Source organism: Melanerpes formicivorus, unplaced genomic scaffold, assembly GCF_026170545.1.
Source record: "Melanerpes formicivorus ecotype bairdi unplaced genomic scaffold, bMelFor1.0.p_v2 SCAF_93, whole genome shotgun sequence".
Classification (NCBI taxonomy): domain Eukaryota; kingdom Metazoa; phylum Chordata; class Aves; order Piciformes; family Picidae; genus Melanerpes; species Melanerpes formicivorus.
The window spans coordinates 2,380,895-2,400,323 of record NW_027142445.1 but is presented as its reverse complement, the minus strand read 5'-3'; the positions used below and the strand labels follow the sequence as shown (position 1 = coordinate 2,400,323).

The 19,429-nt window shown below is 64.6% G+C and overlaps 1 protein-coding gene across 1 annotated transcript in view; it reads left to right on the top strand.

The window, feature by feature from the left end:
* Positions 1 to 19,429, top strand: part of LOC137455235 (hydrocephalus-inducing protein homolog) — a 59,211-nt gene that overhangs the window by 19,292 nt on the left and 20,490 nt on the right. The window contains exons 18-37 of the mRNA XM_068165856.1: positions 921 to 1,176; positions 1,792 to 1,935; positions 2,831 to 2,974; positions 3,578 to 3,802; positions 6,876 to 7,073; positions 8,315 to 8,524; positions 9,572 to 9,709; positions 9,977 to 10,154; positions 10,564 to 10,694; positions 11,405 to 11,538; positions 12,531 to 12,667; positions 13,486 to 13,613; positions 13,722 to 13,913; positions 14,281 to 14,430; positions 15,470 to 15,709; positions 16,123 to 16,291; positions 17,142 to 17,303; positions 17,794 to 17,964; positions 18,533 to 18,711; positions 19,194 to 19,337. Of these exons, the coding sequence (XP_068021957.1) occupies positions 921 to 1,176; positions 1,792 to 1,935; positions 2,831 to 2,974; positions 3,578 to 3,802; positions 6,876 to 7,073; positions 8,315 to 8,524; positions 9,572 to 9,709; positions 9,977 to 10,154; positions 10,564 to 10,694; positions 11,405 to 11,538; positions 12,531 to 12,667; positions 13,486 to 13,613; positions 13,722 to 13,913; positions 14,281 to 14,430; positions 15,470 to 15,709; positions 16,123 to 16,291; positions 17,142 to 17,303; positions 17,794 to 17,964; positions 18,533 to 18,711; positions 19,194 to 19,337 (3,430 nt within the window). The remainder of the gene's footprint in view (positions 1 to 920; positions 1,177 to 1,791; positions 1,936 to 2,830; positions 2,975 to 3,577; positions 3,803 to 6,875; positions 7,074 to 8,314; positions 8,525 to 9,571; positions 9,710 to 9,976; positions 10,155 to 10,563; positions 10,695 to 11,404; positions 11,539 to 12,530; positions 12,668 to 13,485; positions 13,614 to 13,721; positions 13,914 to 14,280; positions 14,431 to 15,469; positions 15,710 to 16,122; positions 16,292 to 17,141; positions 17,304 to 17,793; positions 17,965 to 18,532; positions 18,712 to 19,193; positions 19,338 to 19,429) is intronic.

Here is a 19,429-nt window from a genome sequence, read left to right as displayed (position 1 = left end):
AGAGCCCAGGAGCTGCAGTTTCTGCTTCGGTCACAAGATGGACTGCCTTGAGCTGCTGCCTGCAGCAAAGGCAGAGCAAAGGGGGGGCAGGGGGGAACCCCAAACTCCGGAGGCTTTGCCTGAGCTCCAGAGGCAGCTTCCTCACACAGCAGTGTTCAGGTGGGGAACTTCTGCTCAGGGCAAGAGGCTGTGCCGGGAGCTGCAGGCAGGCAATGTCCTGAGCCCAAGCCGCGCTCTGGGTGCAATGGCAGAGGCAAAGCGAAAGCAGGAGCTAAGCTTCCCCCTTGTCCGCAGCCAGAGGGAAAGTGGAGCCGCTGGGCAGCGGCGGAGGGGAGGCTCCAGCAGCACTCCCCCAGCCGGCCGGCAGCCGGGCAGAAGCAAGGGGGGAAAGGGAAGGGTTTCCCACCCCCCCTCTCTGGAACTGCCGCTGGAAACAAAGCGGAGCAGCGGCAGAGCAGCGAGCTGAGACGGAGCCGAGGAGCTCCTGAGCAGCAGCAGCAGCAGCAGCAGCACAGCGGGGAGCGGCCAGGGCCCTGCCCAGCAGCTCTGCTGCTGCCTTGGTGCCGCCGGCGAGGCCGGAGCCAGCTCCGTGCGGAGCCTCTGTCCTCTCCCTGCCGCTGCCGCTCCGGGCCTGCGGCAAGGAGGAAGGGCTCTGGGGCAGCCGGGGCTGGGCTCGGCTGTGCCCCGTCGGGACAGCTCTGCAGGAAGCTCTTCCTGGCTGGCTGCAAACAGAGCAGCTGCTGGGAGGGGAGAAGCTCAGGGCCAGGCAAGGGCTGGCTCCTGCTGAAGCTTTGAGCCGGCTCAGCCTTTCCGAGGGGGTTGCACTGCCAGCTGTGTGGTCAGACGGCAGCGGCACCAGCTGGGGGAGCGCTGGGCAGCAGCAGCTCTGCTCACCTTGTCCATCTCTGCTCCTCTTGCAGCCTGGCTCCCTGCTGCTACAGCTTCCAGGTCACCAACCGAGGCCGCCGCTCCCAGCGCCTCTACTGGACCCTAGGAGGCTGCTCCCTGCCTGCCCAGCGCGGACAGCTCCCTGCCCTCAGCAGAACCGAGGCCAGAGCTCCCCCCCAGAGCCTCGCAGCTGCCTGCCCTGTGTTTCAGCTCCGGCCCAAGGTTATGGAGCTGAGGCCAGGCCAGACGATGGAGGTGATGCTGGAAGCCTTCTCCAGCACTCCCCAGGTGAGCTCCCTCCCGAGGGCTGAGCCTTCCCCATCAGATCACCTCCCCTGGGGCTTGTCCTGCAGTCACAGCATCAACCAGCCTGGCAGAGACCCCCAGGATCACCCAGTCCAACCTATCACCCAGCCCTGTCCAATCCACCAGAGCCTGGCACTGAGAGCCTCCTCCAGGCTTTCCCTGGAGACCTCCAGGGGCGGTGACTCCACCACCTCCCCGGGCAGCACATTCCAGAGGCCAATTCTCTCTCTGGGAAGAACTTCTTCCTACCAGCCAGCCTGACCCTCCCCTGGCACAGCTTGAGACTAGCTCCAGTTCCATCCCAGCAGCTCCTCCAGCTTTCTGCAGCGCTGTGCACAGCCAGGGCAGAATCCTTTGGGGCAGGGCTTGTCCCAGGCAGCACAGACCTGCCCAGAGCTTTGTGTGGCTGTTGGCTGCAGCAGGATGGCCTCTGGAGCTCAGCAGAACTGGGCTGCAGCAGAGGCTGTGGAGGGCAGGGGCAAAGAGGCAGCAGTGAGTGTGACTTGAGGGCAGTGGCAGGGCCGTGGCTGGCAGCTGCAGGCTGTCTCCTGGCCCCCTGCTGGCAGCCCCCCTGTGCCCTGTGGCTTCTCCCTGCAGGCGGTGAGGGAGCAGCTGCTGTGCCAGGCCGCGGTGGGCGGCGAGGCCAGGAGGAGACAGATCCTGCAGGTGGAGCTCAGCTGCCAGTTCGTTGCTCCTGCCCTGCAGATGTCCTCCACAGCAATCTCTTTCCACGTGGAGAAGGTGAGCCTCTGGCTGGCATCCTGGCACTGAAGCCCTGGCTGCTGGCTGGAAGCTGTGGGCTGCCTGTGCTGGGCTTGCAAGCAGGAGGGGAAAGAGCTGCTCCCAGTCCCCAGGGCTTTGGCTGATGACTGCAGCAGGACCAAGCTTTGGCCATTAGCACTGAGGCCCTTCCTGGCTCCCCTGGGGCTGGGAACAGCCTCAGCAGCTCGACTCTGCCCTCCTTGGTGTAGCACCACTGAGAAGAGTCTGGCCCCACCCCCTGGTCCCTTTGGCTCCTGCTGAGCATTGCTCAGCTGCCCTCTGGGGCTGCTCTTCTCCAGGCTCAGCAGCCCCAGGCCTCTCAGCCTTTGCTCCTCAGGCAGATGCCCCTCAGCATCTTGTCACTGTAGCAGGGGCAGCAGGTGCCTGGAGGGTGCTGGCTGGCTGTGCCTGGTCAAAGGCAACCTTAGGCTGCTGCAGGCCCTCCCCTGCCTCCTGCCCAGCAGCCCTGCTTTGAGGAGGCTCCTGGAGCTGGAAAGGTTGCAAGGGGTGCAAGCTAGGTGACTGGAACTCCTCTTGTGCTGCTGTCCCCAAGAGAGGACACACCACTGGAGTCAGATGCTCTGGGCTCACACTCTGGGCTTGATCTTTTGGCAGCAGCTGCCTCCTCTCGGGGTCCCCTTCCCTGCCTGGCCCATGAGGCTGTGCCCCTGGCCCCTGGGCAGTGCTGTGGTTTGCAGCCAGCAGCAGCTGTGCTGTGCTTAGAGAAAGCCCTTCCAGAAGGGCAGAAACAAACCCAAAGAGTCCAGAGGAGCTGTGCTGAGCTGTGGGGGCTGAAGGCTTGGAAAGGCATCAGAAGGGGAAGGAGGTGCCTGGGCACTTGAGGTTGGTTGATGCTTCTCTCCTGTGGCTGCAGCAAGCAGGGGATGTCCTAACTCCCCTGGCCCAGCCTCTTGCTCTGAAGAACATCTGCCCCCTGCCACTCAGCATGGTCCTGGCCTTAGGGCAGCCCTTCTCCATCTGCGACGTGGAGCAGCAGCCCCTGCCTGCAGATGCTCAGGTGAGCAGCCCTGGGCCTTGCTGCTGCTGGAGTGGGAAGAGGGAGGGCTGTGCTGCTGTGCTGCTCTTGGGAGGGCCTCCAGGAGAGACTTGGCTTCTGTGGAGTCAGCAGAGGGCTGGCCTGAGCTAAATCAGGTTGGAAATGAGCTGCTGGAGGGAAGAAGATACCCTCTGAATGGGGAAGAGAGCCATGGGATGCTTTGGGTGGGAAGAGACCTTTCAGCTCAAGAAGGCCAACTGGGAACTCCTCACTGCCAGCTCACCACTAAAGCATGGCCCTCAGCACCAGATCCCCAGGACTCTGCCATGGGATGGGGACTCCACCACTGCCCTGGGCACCACTCCTGTGCCCTGCCGGTGCCAGCCCTGCCAGGGCCAGGCTGCAGTGCTGGGAGGAGCAGGGCAAACAGCCTTGGTGCCAGGGTGCTGCTCTGGGGGGGGCTTTGGTGCCTCTGCTGCAGCCTGAGGGGGGCTGGGCCAGCAGTGGGGTGGGGCTGGCACAGGCAGGCCCTGCTGGAGCCACACTTGGGCACTGCCATGGTTCATGCCCTGAGCCCTGGGGACGGCATCCCACGGCTGCTGGATGCTCTTCCTCTCCTTGCAGCCCATGAAGCTGGAGGCAGGGCAGGAGCTTCAGCTCTGCATCAGCTTTAACCCTGCTCATGAAGAGGGTTTGCACTCCTGGCAAGTGGAGCAGGCTCTGAGGATCCAGTTCCTGGAGCACCCTCACCAGGAGCAGGTCCTGCTGCGGGGAGAAGTCTGCTGCCCCAACCTGCACTTCCAGAGCATGGCTGTGGACTTTGGCTGCATCCTCAATGGCACTGGAGCTGTGCAGAGCCTGGAGATGAGCAACTGCAGCCAGCTGCCTGTCTCCTACTGCTGGCAGCTGCTGCCAGACAGCCAGGGCAGCCAGCTGAGGTATGGCCACCTCTGCCCTCTCCTTGCAGCTCTTCTCCTTCCTGCTGTCCTGCTTGTGCTTTGCAGAGACCAAGGTGCTTTCCCTGGGCTCTGACCAATTGCTTTCCCCTTGCCCTGGTGGGAACAGGAACAAGCCCTCCAGCTGAGCTCAGGCTGGCTGCTCAGGGCACAGGAGTCCTGCAGCTCTGTGATGCTGGGCAGCAGACACTGTTCTGCAAGGCAGCCTCTGAGACACTGGCAGCACTTCTCCTGGAGCCCATGCCCCCCAGTCCTGCTTTGTCTCTGGAGCTCCAAAGCCCTGCTTGGGCCCTGGGACAAGCAGATACAAACTGGGAGCTCTCTGCCTTCCCTGCCAGCCCCACCTCTTCTCATTCCAGTCCTAAGAACCGACACAGGAACTGCCCCCAGGACGCTGTCCAGTGCTGGCTCCCCAGCTCGGGAGAGCCAGGGACCTGCTGGAGAGAGTCCCAGGGAGGCTGCAAAGCTGCTGAGGGGCCTGGAGCAGCTCTGGGAGGAGCACAGGCTGAGAGCCCTGGGGCTGTTGAGCCTGGAGAAGAGCAGCCCCAGAGGGCAGCTGAGCAATGCTCAGCAGGAGCTGAAGGATGGGGGCAGGAGGCTGGGGCCAGTGCCTGGTGCCCAGTGCCAGGGCACGGAGCCTGCTGCCCCCTGGGGCTTCCATCTGAGCAGGAGGAGAAACTTTGGCTGTGTGGGGGCTGGATTGGCTGCTCAGAGGTGAAGCCTGCCTGGCACCCAGCCCCTGCTCCAAGAGCCTCCACCTTCAGGCAAGCAGAGGCCACTCCTCTGTCCCCCCAAGCACAGCTGCTCTGCTGCTGCCAAACCACAGGCATCCTCTTGCCCCCTGCCCTTCAGCTCTTGCCCAGCACTCAGAAGATCCCTTCTGGGCTTGCTCTTCTGCAGGCTGCACAGCCCCAGGGCCCTCAGCCCCTGCTCTCACCTTGTCTCTTTAGAGACAAAGCCTCAGCTCCTGGGGCTGCTGCAGGGACAGGACAGAGGCTGAGGGCTCCATCGCTTCCTGGCTGCAACCTGGCTGGTAGCTTCTTTTCCTTCCACCTTCCCCTGACCTGGAGTGGTGCCAGGGATGGGGCATCTCCCCCCTCCTCAGGCACCCTGGGCCAGTGTCTTCCTCTCCTCAGCATCCCAAATGTCTGCCTTGTGTCTGCTCTGAATCTCTGAGCTCAAGCCTCCCCCCACCCTGGGCCTGGCACACCAAGCCCTGCTCCCAAGGCTGTCCCCAGCTTCCTTGTAGGGCACTGGGAGTGCTGCAAGGCCACCAGAAGGTCTCTGCTGGGCTCTGCCCCTTTGCTTCTCAGTCTCCCTTTTTGCACAGTGTGTGTCTGGTTGCCCTTCCTGGTGCCCTTCCTGGCCCCCAGCCCTGGCCTCTGCCCTGTCTGCCAGCAGCCAGGTGCCTGCACTGCCCCTGTGCCAAGCTGGGCAGCCCAGAGCCTGGCCCTGCTCCATCCTGGGCTGGAGCTGCTGGGCCAGAGCCAGTGCTGAGCTCAGAGCAGCAGTGGCCAGCCAGGAGCTGCTGGGGCAGTCTCCCCTGCCTGCCCCTGCAGTCCCTGCTCACAGGGAGCTTCTGTTCCAGGTGCAGCCTCCCGGCCCCAGCAGCGCAGGAGGAGAGAGCCTGCGGGCAGCGCTCGGCCTCTGCAGGGAGCAGCTCCGGGCATGGGGGTGTGGAGGAGCCAGCCCAAGCCCTGGGGGCAGTGGGGGACCCTGCCCAGGAGCCAGCAGATGCCCAGGACTGCCTGCAAGCAGAGGTAGCTTTCCTGGGACACCTCCCAGCTTGCCCCCAGAGCCCTGCTGCTGCCAACCTCCCTTCTCATGGCCCCGCGGCCACCTGAGAGCAGGAAGGGCAGCAGGGCCAGCAGCTGGACACAGGGCTGCTGGGGAGGGACAAACAGGACAGTCTGGCTGGGGGAGGCCTCCCTCAGCTCCTCCTGGCCTCTGGAGAGTTTGGGCTGGGTTGTTTCCCAGTGTCAAATGAGGCTTTTACCTGCATGCTGCTGGGAAGGCTTTGAGCTTCCTTCTGTGCCAAGCCCTGATCCCCAGGGGCCACCTGCTCAGCCCCAGCCATTGGCACATCCTGGCCTTAGCCAAGGGCTGGGATAGCAGAGACAGCCCCAGAGCTGTCAGGGCTCAGGAAGGGACCTGACCCAAGGGGAGACTCAGCCCTGCCCAGTGCTTTGTCTGCCAGGGAGATGTAGCTCTGCTTAGGCCCAAGGCTGTCCCAGCAGCGTTCCTGCAGAGCCTGCTGGTGGCCAGGCCCCAGCACAAAGCACTTCTGAGCTTCCTGAAGCAGCAGAGCCTCTGGAGCTGGAGGAGCAAGCCCAGAAGCCTCTCTCAGAAACAGGGCTCAGAAGGCCAGAGCCAAGGCTCCCTTTGCAAGCTGGCACCTCTGAGGTTAAAGCCAAGCTGCCAGCTGCTGCAGGGCAGGAAAACATCTCAGCTGCCTTCTTCAGGAGGGTGTCTGGAGAATAATGACCTGGTGGAGCTCCTCAGCTCTCCAGCAGCCATCAGGGCATGGAATGAAACCAAAGCACATCTGAAACTGGAGAGCTGAGCCCTCCCTCAGTCCTCCTTTGCCTGTGCTGGGGAGTCTCAGGGGCAGCTGTGTCCCTGCTTTGGTCCTGGAGAACCTAAGCTGTCCAGGCAGGAGCTTCTCAACATGTTCTTTGGGCAGGAGGGAGCAGAGCTGGACTGGCACCAGGCTGCCAGCTGCCCCCTTGGGCTCTCTGCCAGGCTCCTGCAAGCTTGTGTGTAGGAGGTGAGGATGGAGCCCAGGCCTGACCTGGGGCTGGCCTTGGAGCCACACTCAGCAGATGCCATGGCCATAGCCAGACTTGATTTGCTCCCAGCTCCCATCTCAGCTGCCCCTGGCTTGAGGAGGTGCTGGAGCCTGCAGCAGAGTGCTCTCACCCAGAGCAGCCACTTGCTCACTGCAGCCCTTGGGGCTTGCTTTGCAGCTGCTGTCCGGTGCCACCCAGCAGGAGGGGGCCCTGGAAGGTGCCCTGGAAGGTGCTGTGCAGCAGGAGGGGGCCCTGGAAGGTGCTGTGCAGCAGGAGGGGGCCCTGGAAGGTGCTGTGGGAGCTCCCAGCCCAGCTGGGATGAGGCAGCTGATGAAGCTGAAGGAGACAGAGCCCCACAGGCTGGGATTGGAGGAGGTAAGTGGGAAGCTGCCTGGCTTCCAGCCTTGCAGTGGGAGAAGCAGTTCCACAGCTGGGACTGCCACTGCTGGCCCTCAGCACTGCTCACAGAGTGGCCTCACATCCCTCCAGGCAGCTGGGCATGGAGAGGCCATGCAGGACATGGTGTAGGGCTGAGCCAAAACACTCCTTGTGCAGCAGCTCTGGGGGCATTCACAGCACCCCAGCATGCTGGGCTTGGAAGGGACCTCTGGGCATCATCAGTCCAAGCCCCTGCTCCAGCAGGGCACCCACAGCAGCTTGCCCAGCAGCACAGTGCCCAGGGGGGGTTGGAAGCTCTCCACACCAGGAGACTCCACAACCTCTCTGGGCAGCCTGCTCCAGGCCTCCAGCACCCTCACACCAAACAACTTTCTCCTCCTCTTCACATGCAACCTCCTGGGCTCCACTTTGTGCCCACTGCCCCTTGTGCTGTCCCTGGGCACCACTGAGCAGAGCCTGGCCTCAGCCTCTTGCCCCCCACAGCTCCTTTGTCTCTTGCTGAGCATTGCTCAGCTCCCCTCTGGGGCTGCTCTTCTCCAGGCTCAACAGCCCCAGGGCTCCTCCCAGAGCTGCTCCAGGCCCCTCAGCAGCTCTGCAGCCTCCACTGGACCCTCTCCAGCAGTTCCCTGTCTCTCTGGAAGTGGGGAGCCCAGCACTGGAGCCAGGACTCCAGAGGTAGCCTCCCCAGGACAGGGGAGAGGGGCAGGAGAATGTCCCCTGGCCTGCTGGCCACAAGCTGCACATCTTCTTCACCCTGTCACTAAGCAAGTGCTGGAGAGGACATTTGCCAGTGGCTTCTGCTGTAGCATCTGGAGAGACAGCAGAGTGCAGATCAGAGAGTGAGGAGCAGCAGGAGTCAGAGGAGCTGGGCTGGAGGCCCCCCTGGCTGCAAGGCCTCTCAGCTTAGCACCTGGTGTGATCCTCCAGCCAGTGAGGAAGGTTGGAAAGCCAAGTTGTGCAGCAGAGAGAATTTCTTGCTGCCAGGATCCCTCCCAAATGACTTTAGTGTGGTGCATTGATTAAGTTCTTCCCAATCCAAGTGCTCAGCCTCTCCCCCCACTCAGCCCCTCCCCTGCTCAGCCTCTCCCCCCACTCAGCCCCTCCCCTGCTCAGCCCCTCCCCTGCTCAGCCTCTGCCCCCACTCAGCCCCTCCCCTGCTCAGCCTCTCCCCCCACTCAGCCCCTCCCCTGCTCAGCCTCTCCCCCTCTCCTCCCCAGGTGTTCGATGTGCTGCCACTCTACGGGCTGCTGCAGCCAGGCCAGAGCCAGCAGGTCACCTTCAGCTTCTTTGGCCACCCCAACGTTGTGGCCTGTGCCAGGGCCCTCTGCAGGGTGCAGGGAGGCCCCAGCTACGAGCTCAGGCTGCGTGGGGAGGCCTCGCTCCTCAGCTACCACCTGGACACCACGGAGCTGGACTTTGGGCTGCAGGTAGCGCAGGCTTCTCCTTGTCTGGAGCCCTCTCTGCTGGGGGCTGCCCACTGAGCCCTAGGGCTAGCTGCTGTGCTGGCTCCAGGCCTTGGAAGCACCACCTTGGAGTGATGCATTCTGCTTCCAAGCTGCTCTGGAATGGCCATCCCCACCCCACCCGAGCTGGGAAGTCTGAGCGGGGAGGTCCCTGCTGCCTGGGGGCAGGATGGACTGGCTGAGCTCTGGAGCTCCCTGCTGCCTGGGGGCAGGATGGACTGGCTGAGCTCTGGAGCTCCCTGCTGCCTGGGGGCAGGATGGACTGGCTGAGCTCTGGAGCTCCCTGCTGCCTGGGGGCAGGATGGACTGGCTGAGCTCTGGAGCTCCCTGCTGCCTGGGGGCAGGATGGACTGGCTGAGCTCTGGAGCTCCCTGCTGCCTGGGGGCAGGATGGACTGGCTGAGCTCTGGAGCTCCCTGCTGCCTGGGGGCAGGATGGACTGGCTGAGCTCTGGAGCTCCCTGCTGCCTGGGGGCAGGATGGACTGGCTGAGCTCTGGAGCTCCCTGCTGCCTGGGGGCAGGATGGACTGGCTGAGCTCTGGAGCTCCCTGCTGCCTGGGGGCAGGATGGACTGGCTGAGCTCTGGAGCTCCCTGCTGCCTGGGGGCAGGATGGACTGGCTGAGCTCTGGAGCTCCCTGCTGCCTGGGGGCAGGATGGACTGGCTGAGCTCTGCAGGTCCCTGCTGCCTGGGGGCAGGATGGACTGGCTGAGCTCTCAGGTCCCTGCCAGCCTGGCCCCTTCTATGCTAAGTCCTCCTCAGGGCACTTGGCTGCTCTCTGCTCTCATGCTTGGTGCTGTCCCTCTGCAGGGTGCCCCAAAGCTCAGCTCCTGTGCAGGGCCCAGAGCTCCCTTGTGGCTGGGGGATCCCAGGTGAAGCTGGCAGAGCCAAGTGCCCTCCTCTCCTGCTGCTCTGCTGTGCTGCCTGCCTTGGCTCTTGTGCCAGTGCCAGCTGCAGGAGATGCCCAGTGCCAGGCCTGTCTCTAACTGCCCGCTCCTCTGTCCTCTCTGCAGCTGTGGGACTCGCTCCTGGAGGCAGAGGTGACCCTGCAGAACAGTGGGAAGCTGCCCTTCACCTTCGTGGTGCTGAGCCCTGGCACGGCCACTGCCCGCAGCCCCCTGCCCGGCGTGCCCCTGGTGGTGCCCAGCACGGTGAGGATGGGGGCAGCACAAGGGACTGTGCCTGTGCCTGTGCCATCCTGCACTGCCCTGGCTGGGCTTGGAGGGAACAAATGGGGAGAAAGAGAAGAGGAGAGGAAGATCCCCCAGCAGCAGCCAGGGCTGGGAGCTGCCTCTGCTGAGGGGGATGGAATCACAGGATCCTTGGGCTTGGAAGAGGCCTTTCAGACCCTCCAGGCCAGCTGTGCCTCAGCTCCAGCCAAGCCTTTCTGCTGCATTCCCTCCCTCCTCTCCCTGCAGGGCTGCCTTGAAGCCGGCCAGCAGCAGGTGCTGAAAGTCTCTTACCTGCCAGAAGTGCCTGGGCTCTTCTGCAAGGCTTTCCAGCTCCAAGTGGGTCACCTGCAACCAGAGGAGATCTGCCTGAGAGGAGAGGGAAGCTTTCCCAGGCTCTGCCTGCACCTGCCCAGGAACATCCAAGGCAAGCACTGCCTGGCTGCTCCTCAGGATGCTCCCCTGCCTCTTCCCCCATCTCCCACAGCCAAGCCTGGAGGCTGCAGGGCTCTCAGAGCAGCACTGGTTGCTTCCTGAGTCTCTGGCAGTCCCTGGGGGCTGTGTCCCGGCAGACTCCCTGCTGCAGCCCTGCCGAGCTGCTGGGCGAGACGCAGGCAGGGCTTTGGGCAGGCTTGGATGGGCATCAGCTGGCAGGGGCTGAGCTGCTGCTCTGGGGGAGGAAGCTGGGCAGGGCTGAAGCTCGGGCTGCAGGCAGGAGGAGCAGCTCCCACTGCCCAGAGCTGCTGGAGGAGCGTTGCTGGGAGAGGCGCTGTGGGGAGGGGGCTGCCCAGCCGAGATGCCCACGCTGCCACCTGAGGGGGGGTTTCTGCCCTCAGGAAACAAGAGATGGGAGCAGATTCTCAGGGAGCTGAGAGGGGAGCTGGCCCAGGACAAGGAGAGAGAGAGAGCAGATGTCCTGGGGGAGGCTGCAGCCACAGAACCACCCCCAGATGACTCGGACGCCACGGTGAGAACAGCTGCTGCCCCGTGTGGCACCTGCCAGCCTCTCCCCCTTGTGCCATGGATCCCCTTGGAGCCCACAGCAGGCTTCTGGGTGCCCTGCTAACAGGTGGGCCCTCCCTGCCACACTTAGCTGGGACATCATCAGCTCAGCTCTCCAGCTCTGCTAGTTGTCCCTGCTGGAGCTGGAGGAGCTTCCTGGCAGCCTGGGGGGAATCCTGCAGGCCCTGCTCCTGGGGATGAATTGCTGGGGCCCCATCTCTAGGCTGCTTCTTGCCCCCCAGCCAAGCTCTGCCAGGTGTGCAGAGCTTGAGAGCAGCAGCCTGAGCCAGCCCTGGGACTGTGATCTCGCTGCTCATCTCCAAGAGGCAGCAGCAGCAGCTTCCTCCTGGCCTCCTTGGCAAGAGGGCTTTGCTCCAGGCTGCTCTGGCACTGCTTGGGGGCAGGCCAATGCCTGGAGCTCTGGCAGGTCCCTGGCTTGTCCCTCTGTGTCTGGCCAGATCAGCTTGGATTGCAGTGCCTGGGCAGCTGAAGGGGCTGGAGCTGGGAGCTCTGGAGACAAGGTCCTGCCAAAGAGAGCTGGAGGTGTCCCAGGCAGTGGGGCAGGAGGACTCCCTCAGCCCTCCCAACAAGAGCAGGCTGGGAGCCTCCTGGGGAGCTGAGCCCATGCCCTGGGAAGGCCCTTGGCTAAGCAGTCCCTGTCTTTCCTTGCCTCAGCTGGACACTGGGCTGCAGGTGCAGCTGGAGGACATCCTGCTCAAGGAGCACATCCTGGAGCAGCAGGCAGCTGTGGCCTGCAGCGCCCCAAAGGAAGCTGCCTTGAGGCTGCCTGCTCGCCGCAGGCTTCTCGAGTGAGTAAGGACATCCCTGGCCGTCTGCAGGTGCCCTGGGGGTGACAGCCAGCAGTGCAGCCCTGCTGCTGAGAGCTGCTGGGCTCTGCAGAGCCTGGAGCAGCTGTGGCCAGCAGCAAGGCTTTGCTCCTGAGAGCTGTGCCGTGCTGCCTGGGAGCAGCTGAGTGTCCTCGCTTCCCTGAGCTGTGGAGCTGCTCTCAGCTCCCCACAGATGCTGGGCTCTGTGCCTAGAGCTGAGGGGACCCAGTGCAGACCATGAGGCCCCTCCAGCCAGCCCAGACACCATCCCTGCTGGGCAGCCCTGAAAGAGGCAGCTCAGAGCTGGCTTCCTGGTGCCACCAGACCACATCTGACCCGAAGGGCAGGTTGGCAAAGTCTCCCTCAGGGACCTTGGCTGCTGGTGGGACTGCAGGGCTCCCCTAGGTCGCTTGGTCCTTCCCTCTGCTCCTTGATGCTGAGCAGTGGGAGCAGCAGGCTCCAGCTCAGGCAGAAGGTGCTGTGCAGAACAGATCCTGGCTGTGTTCTCCCAGTGGGATGGCTCTGGACAGGACCTTCCTGTGGCTCTCACAGGGGTTGCTGGCTGCGGCCCCTGGGGCTCTGGGGACAGAGCTGGGTGCAGAGTGGTGAAGATTTCCTGGGGGGGAGGGGGAGGGAGAACTCTGCTGACAAGGTCCTGAAGCAGTTTCAGGGGTGGGCTGTGGGCCAGGCTCAGCAGCTGCACTGAGAGCAGTGGAGGTGCAGTGGACTTGTGTGCAGTGGCCCAGGAGCTGTGGGCAGTGCCCACTGGCAGCCAGCTGTGCTTGAAGGTGCCCCTGGGAGCTGCTAGAAGCTGGGCCCTGCCTTCCCTGGCAGCGGCCAGAGTCTTGGCAGCAGCTGCTCAGGTGTTGGGCTCCAGGGGCTTGAGCTGAGTCGTTGCCCTGGAGTTGCACCTCCCATGCCATGGCAACGTGGCCAGGCTGTGGGCTCAGGAGTGCCCTCCCTCCTCCTTGCAGAGCTGAGCTGCCTGAGTACATCCTGGACTTTGGCTGCGTGGGGCTGGGTGGCATCCACAGGCGCAGCGTGAAGGTCACCAGCCTGGGGCACTTCCCTGTGTCCTTCCAAGTGCCTGGGCAGCTCCTGTGTGGCACAGGTAGGCAGTGCTGGAGACCCTTCCTGTGGCCTTGCAAGAGCTGCCTGTGGCAGCTCAGCCTGAGCCACTGCCACGGAGAGCTCTTGGGGAGCTTTGTCCTGCTGGGGACCTGCTGCTTTGGAGCCTGAGTTCTGCTGGCCAGCAGTGCCCAGGGGCCTGGCCTGCCTGTGGCTGCCCTAACTCTGCCCTGCAGGGGCTGGATGGGCTGCTCACCTTGCTCCCCTCTCAGCACCTTCTGCTCTTGGCTGCCAGCAGCAGCAGCTGAGCTTCTCTGGGTGCTCTCTGGCCTTGTGTTGCAAGGAGCTGGAGCCTGGGTGCTGCTGAGCTGCTTGGTGTGAAGTTCCTGAGGTCGTGGCACTTGTGCTCAGCCCTGGCTGAGGAGACAGCCTGGCAGGGGCTGTGCTGTATCCAGACAGGCCTCTGGAGCGGCCCTTGAGGCAAGGCTGCAGCAGCACCAAGCGCTGCCCTGCTGTGTCTGCAGGGTGCCCAGAGGCCTCCCTCAGTTGTTTCTAGGCAGCAGCAGGGCATGGGGAAATCTTAGCTGGGAATTCTCCTTTGAAGAGGTCTGAGTGTCCTTCCCTGGCCTTGCTGCAGCTCCTCAGCTGAAACCTTTTCCTTTCCCCCCTTGGGGCCTGGGCTCTGGCTGTGCCAAGCTTTGGGCCTGCAGCGGTGCCGGGGGAGAAGGAGCAGCAGCAGCTGCTCTGGAGAGGCAGAGTCCTTGCCAGGGCTGCCAGCCAGGACACTCAGGTGGCCCTAGGCTGCTGGTGCCCCAGCTGCTGTCCCCTGTGCCTCAGCTGCTTCCTGTCCATCTCTTGAAGGCTTCAGCGTGGAGCTGGAGCGCGTGGAGCAGCTGCCCTGCTCCCAGAGCAGGAGCTTCACCGTGTGCCTGGAGCCCCAGAGTGCCACCCTGCCGCTGGGCCAGGCGGCCCTGCTGCTGCCCATCCAGGTGCCCTGTGCCTCCTCCCCTCCCTCTGCCCTCACCCCCTGCGGGGGCAGGCTGGGGCCAGCAGCAGAGGCCAGCTGGAGCTCACCTGGCTGCTCTGTGCCTCACCAGGTGACAGGAGGCCCCACGGTTCGTCTGCTCCTGTGTGCCAGGGGGGTTGTGCCCTCCCTCTGCCTCTCCAGGGCCAGGCTGGACTTCTCCCCTCTCCAGTGTGGGCAGTGCCAGGAGGAGACCACTCGGCTCTACAACCAGCTGCCAGTGCCCTGTCAGTGGTTCCTCAGCAGGGAGGAATCTGCTCAGAAGGTAAAGCACAGACACTCTGCCACTTGCATCTTCTGGGCTGCCTTTCCTGCTTCTCTCTTGCCTCCTCTGCTCCTCTGGCTGCTTCAGCACTTGGGCTCCAGCTGGGCTGAGGAGGCTTTGGAGGGTGCCCTGGGCCTGTTGAGCAGCTGCTGCTTCCCTTCTCTGCCACCTTCAGCCCTTGCTCCTCTCGTCAGGAGCAGCCTCCCCTGCTGCCTCTCCTGCCTCTGCCTTTGGCCACCAGTTCTAGGCCAGGGCTGGCCCCACCTGATTGGGATGGGTGCTCTGAGGCCAGGAGTGCCAGCACTGCAGGAAGCCAGCTGTGTCCTGCCAGAGCAAGCAGACCTCAGCCCCTGGTTTCTGTGCTCAGGTGGACAAGCCTTTGGCAGCCAGCAGGCGTGGGAAGCTGCTGCAGGAGCCCAAGGCCAAGGCCGGCGTCTTTGAGGTGCTTCCCTCAGCTGGAGTCCTGGCCCCTGGGCAGTGGTGCAACCTGCGAGTCAGGTTTTGCCCCGTGGAAGAGGTGAGCTGGGCTGGGGTCCCCCCCAGGAGGTCTGGCAGGGCAGTGTGGGCAGGAGAGCCCAGGCTGGGAGCAGGAGCTGAGCCCTGCCCCCACGGGCAGCTTGCTGCAAGCTCAGCTTCCCCTGCTGCAGCCTCTGCAGAGGGGGCTTGGGGAGCCAAGCCCTGAGCAGAGGACTCCCCTCCTGTCTGGCCAGGGAGAGCTCCTCTGCCCCTCTTGTTCAGCTGCTCCTTGCCCGCCACAGCGCTGCCAGGGCTGGGTCTGGGCACCACAAGCCTGCAGACCTTTCTGCTGAGCACTGCACTGCCCCAGGAGTGGTGCCAGGGATTGGGCATCTCCCACCTCTGGGCACTCCTGCTGCCCACAAGAGGCAGATTGCCAGCAGCCTGCAGAGGGCAAAGGTTACAGCTCCGTGCTCCAGCACTGCCCCTGCCCTTGCTCCACAGAGCCAGCAGCCTTTTGTGGAGCTGCTGGGAGAGGCAGTGCTGAAAGACCTCCTCTGATGGGGCAGGCTCCAAGGAGCTCTGCTCCAGGGCAGCTGAGGAGAGCTGGAGGTGCACAGAGAGCAGGGAGAGGTTCAGCTGCTGGCAGCAGCACTCCTGAGCCAGCAGCCTGCTCTGCTCTCCTGGCAGGGCCAGTCCTTTGGGGAGTCCCTCTGCCCAGCCCAGCCTGGGCTAGCAGCAGCTCTCCCACCTGGCTCCTGGGGGATCAGAGGGCCCTGGGCTATGCTGAGCAGGCTCAGGCTGAGCAGCTCTTTGCTCCAGGTTCCCTCTCCAAAATGCAAGGCAAAGCCCTGTGCTGCTGGGGGGCATCTCCCCCGTGGGGCAACCTGGGCCAGGGGCTCAGCACTCTCAGCATGCCAAGTGTCTCCCTTCCCTGAGCCTGACTCTGCCTTTTCCAGTTTCCAAGCAGCCCTCCTTGTCCTGCTTTCTGTTCTCCATTCAGCTCAGAGGTGCTGCTGCCAGCCCTGGCCTCGGGGCACAGGGTGAGTTTGAGGCCCTGGCACTTCCTGGAGGAGCTTTCTGCCCTTCTCTCTTTTCAGAAGCTCTACAGGAGCACTCTGAAGATCCACATCTGCCACAGCAGCCAGCACCTCCAGCTGCTGGTCTCAGGCAGTGGGCTGGAGCCACGGCTGGAGTTCCAGCCTGAAGTGCTGGAGCTGGGGCCAGTGCTGCCATCCAGCCCTGGGGCACAGGGCACAGTGGTGGTGAAGAACCCTTGCAGCTTCCCCATCGAGTTCTACTCCTTGGAGTATGACCTGCAGTACCTTGCTGAGGAGCAGGTAAAGAGAGGAGCTCTGCTCCCCACATCCACCTTGTGCAGCTTCAGGGCACTGCAGTGTTCCCAGCCTTGTGCCAGGGAGATGGAGACAGGAGGCAGGGCACAGCCTGGGGGGGTGGTGGTTCAGAGTTAGCCTCTTCTGCTGGCAGGCTGTGGAGGGGCTTGGCTGGTCCTGCAGTTGTGAGGAAGGCAAGAGGGGGAAGCTGGCCGGGGCCGGGGGGGTGGCTGGGGCTGGGGCCGGGGCTGGGGCTGGGGCTGGGGCTGGGGCTGGGGCTGGGGCTGTGGAAAGGGGCTGGGGGGGGTGGCCGTGGCCGTGGCTGTGGCCGTGGCTGTGGCCGTGGCTGTGGCCGGGGCCGGGCCGGGCTGGAGCTCCAGCAGTGCCTCCCAGGGGTGGTTTCTCCTCCCCATGCACAGATCCTGAGGGCGCTGGAAGGCTTCGACTGCCGCAGCACCTTGCTGCTGCCTCCTCGTGCCCCGGGGGAGCAGCTGCCTCCAGAGCTGCTGCAGCTGTCTCGGGGCCAGAAAAGGCTGCAGGATCAGCAGGCCAAGGCCAAGCCTGAGCAGCCCACAGCCCAGGACGAGGGTGAGGCTTTGCTCTCGGCTGTCCTGAGTGGGGGCTCAGCAGGCAGCCCAGCCCCCAGCTCTCCAGGGCCTCATTCTCTGGGGCTCCAGCAGTCCTCATGCCCCAGCTGGGTGGAGCAAGGCCCTGGTGAAACTGTGGCTTGGGACAGCCAGCAGTGCAACCAAAGCCAGCTCCTCTCTGCCCTGCCTGGGGAAGCAATGAGGATGGCTCCTGGCAGGGGGGACCAGGGCCAAGGGAAAGGCCTGGGCAATTTGCCTCAGCTTTGCCAAATGAGCCTCAGCTTTGCCCCAGCAGCTGCTGGGATCAGGCTGATGGGGAAGCTGTGCTAGGCAGGGCAGCACCGCTGCTGTCCTCTCTGGCACTGCAAGCTGAGGAGGCTCTGGGTGACCTCCTGAGGGCTGTTCTGGGCAATTCAGAGCCCAGCCACATCTGCTGCAGTGCCATTCCTCAAGCACCCAGCTCCTGGATGAGCCCCAGATGGAGCCTCTGCCTTGGGACTGTCTCAGATGCTCCTTTCTGGCTTTGCCCTTCTTGCTCAGCAAGCTTGGCACCACGCTCCCATGAGGGCCATGTGGACAGCTCATGGCAGGAGACCGGGCTTCAGTCCTGTTGGGTGTTGCTGCATGCTCTGCTCTCCTCTTTCTGCCAGCCCATCCACTTGTGGGCACCTGGAGCAGCATCCAGGGCAGAGCCTGATCTGCACAGGCTTGAGAGGAAGGGCAGGGCGAGCCCATGGGTGTGCCATTGGCTTGAGCAGAGTCTCCTCTGCCGGGAGCCGAGGGGCTGGTGAGGATGAGGAGGATGAGAGGAGGGCAGGAGGCTGACTCTTGTACCTGTGTGTGCACAGCAGAGCATCAGCAAAGCACCACTGGCAGCAGGGAGGCCTCAGAAGAGCCGCAGGCCAGCCCAGTCCATAGGGTCCTGGCCCTGGGCAGCGCTGCGTCTGCCGAAGGAGCTGCAGCCCCACAGGGCAGGGGCATCGTGGTCATCGTCCATGGGGCACCCCTGGCAGGTAGCTGAGCTGCAGCCTGGGCTGTGAGGAGGGGGGAAGCAGGGGAGATGTGTCCTGGCGGCCCATGGCGCTGGCTTGAGCGGCTGAGGTGCCGGGAGGTGAGGCACGGCTCTGCCGGGCTGGCCCCAGGCCCTCAGCAGCTGCTGCCAGGGCTGTGGCTCCTCCTGTGCCCAGGCAGCTGGGCTCTCGTTCCCCCCAGGAGGGTGAGCCTGTCCCCGTGGCCGCATGGCCCCACGGTGGCTGCCGTGCTCCACGTTGCCTTGCGGAGCGCTCCCCAGCCCCGAGCTGTGCCCAGCTGCTGCCCGAGGCAAGGGCAAGCAGCCCAGGGCAGGGCAGGGTCCGAGCGGTGCTGGCACAGGGCTGGAAGCGGCAGCCTGGGCGCAGGCTTGAGGTGGGCTGCAGCCCTCAGCTGCGTGGGGGCCTGGCAGAGCCTGTCCCCGGCAAGCCCTGCGGCCGCAGGGGTCCCCAAGCAGCCTCCCTCTCTCTGCAGGCAAGACGTCGGCAGCGGCCGCCCTGGCCAAGCACTACGGCGCCGCCTGCCTGTCCCTGGACGCTGTGGTGAGCGAGGCCGTGGCGGCCGGGAGCAGCGCGGCAGGGCGGCGAGCCCGGGAGCTGTGCAGCGCCGGCAGCCAGCAGAGCCCGCAGCAGCCACAGGATGGCCGTAAGGAGCCAGGCTGGGCCCGGAGCGGCGCTGCGGGAGCCCCCGGGGCTGCGCCTCTGCCGGCTCCAGAGCAGTGGCACGGCCCCGGGGGGCTTGGGGAGCAGGGCTGCGGCACGGAGCGGGGCAGAGCCCTTCCCGAGAGCCTCTCTGGGCACTCAGGCTGCAGCCCGAGGGCTCGGGCAGGGGCACTCTGCCTCCTCTGCACAGCTTCCTTTGCTCGGGCTGGGGGAGCAATCTTCCAGCATCTTCCTGGGAGCTGTTCTCTTGCCTGCTAGCTCCAGCCTGGCCCTTGTGGCCATCAGCTGGGCTCTGCTTGGGCTGCTTTTGCAGTGCTCAGCTGGGAAGCTGCCTGGCCTGCAAGCTGCTGGCAGGAAGAAGGCTCTGGCTCCCTGCTGGGGTTGTCTCCCGTGGAGCTCTTAGCTCCATGGAGATGGGCAGCAGAGGCTGGGCAGTGCATCCAGAGCTCTCTGCCTTGCAAATGCACTGTCCCTGCCAGGGTGCCCACTGCTCTGGAAGGTGCCTGGCTGCTCCCCACAGCAGCCCCCTGAGTCCTCTGTGCCCTCTGCAGGCTCCCCGGGGTGGCGACGCTACTCCAAGGCCAGGCTCAGCCGCAGCCTGAGCCAGCCCAGCTCTGGGGACAGAGGCAGCCAGCACTCCCTCAGCTCACCAGGCCAGGCCAGAGCTGGGGCAGGCAAGAGGAAGATGTCTGTGGTGAGACAGCTTGCAGCAGAGTCCTCAGGCTCCCAGGTGAGGCCTGGCCTGCGCTGGCTGATGCCAGGGCCCTTTCCCTTCCCTTTGGGAGCTGTGTTGCCTGGGGCAGGGCTGGAGAAGGATCAAATGCAGCTGCTGAGCCAGCACTGCCAGCTCAGCACTGCACCCTGTCCCGCAGCACCCCATCTCTGTGGCTTTGCAGTGCCTCAGGGGTGGGGACTGCAGCACTGCCCTGGGCAGCTGAAGGTCAGGCTGGCCCAGCAGGACCCTTCCTGGCCCCACGCTGCCTGGGCCTGAGCTCCTGCTTGTCCTTCCTGTGCTGTGGGCTGCTGCCAGCGCTGGGGGCTGCTGCTCAAGGGCTGTGCTCTGCAGGCTTGTCCCCTGCAGCCTCTGGCCCACGCTTGCCTTGGAGTTTCTTGCTAGTGAGAGCTCCAAGGCCAGCAGCTGGGATGGCTCAGGGGGTTCCCAGGGGGCTTTCTGCTCTGGGGATGTTCAGTGTGCTGCTGTTCAACCCCCAGGGCTCCTCTGGCTCTCCTCTGGTCTCGGCGCCTCCGGCACAGCTGCGGCTCAGCCCCAGGGGCAGCGGGGTGGCAGAGCTGGGCCTGGGGAGCTGTGTGCTGCCCCAGGAGCTGCTGGTGGCCATCCTCTCCGAGAGGCTGCAGGTGCGTGGCCAGGGGGGGAAGGAGAGCTTCCTGCTGGAGAGGGCCAGGCAGCGCAGGAGGGCTGGGAGAGGAGGAGGAGTCCTGCTGTTGGA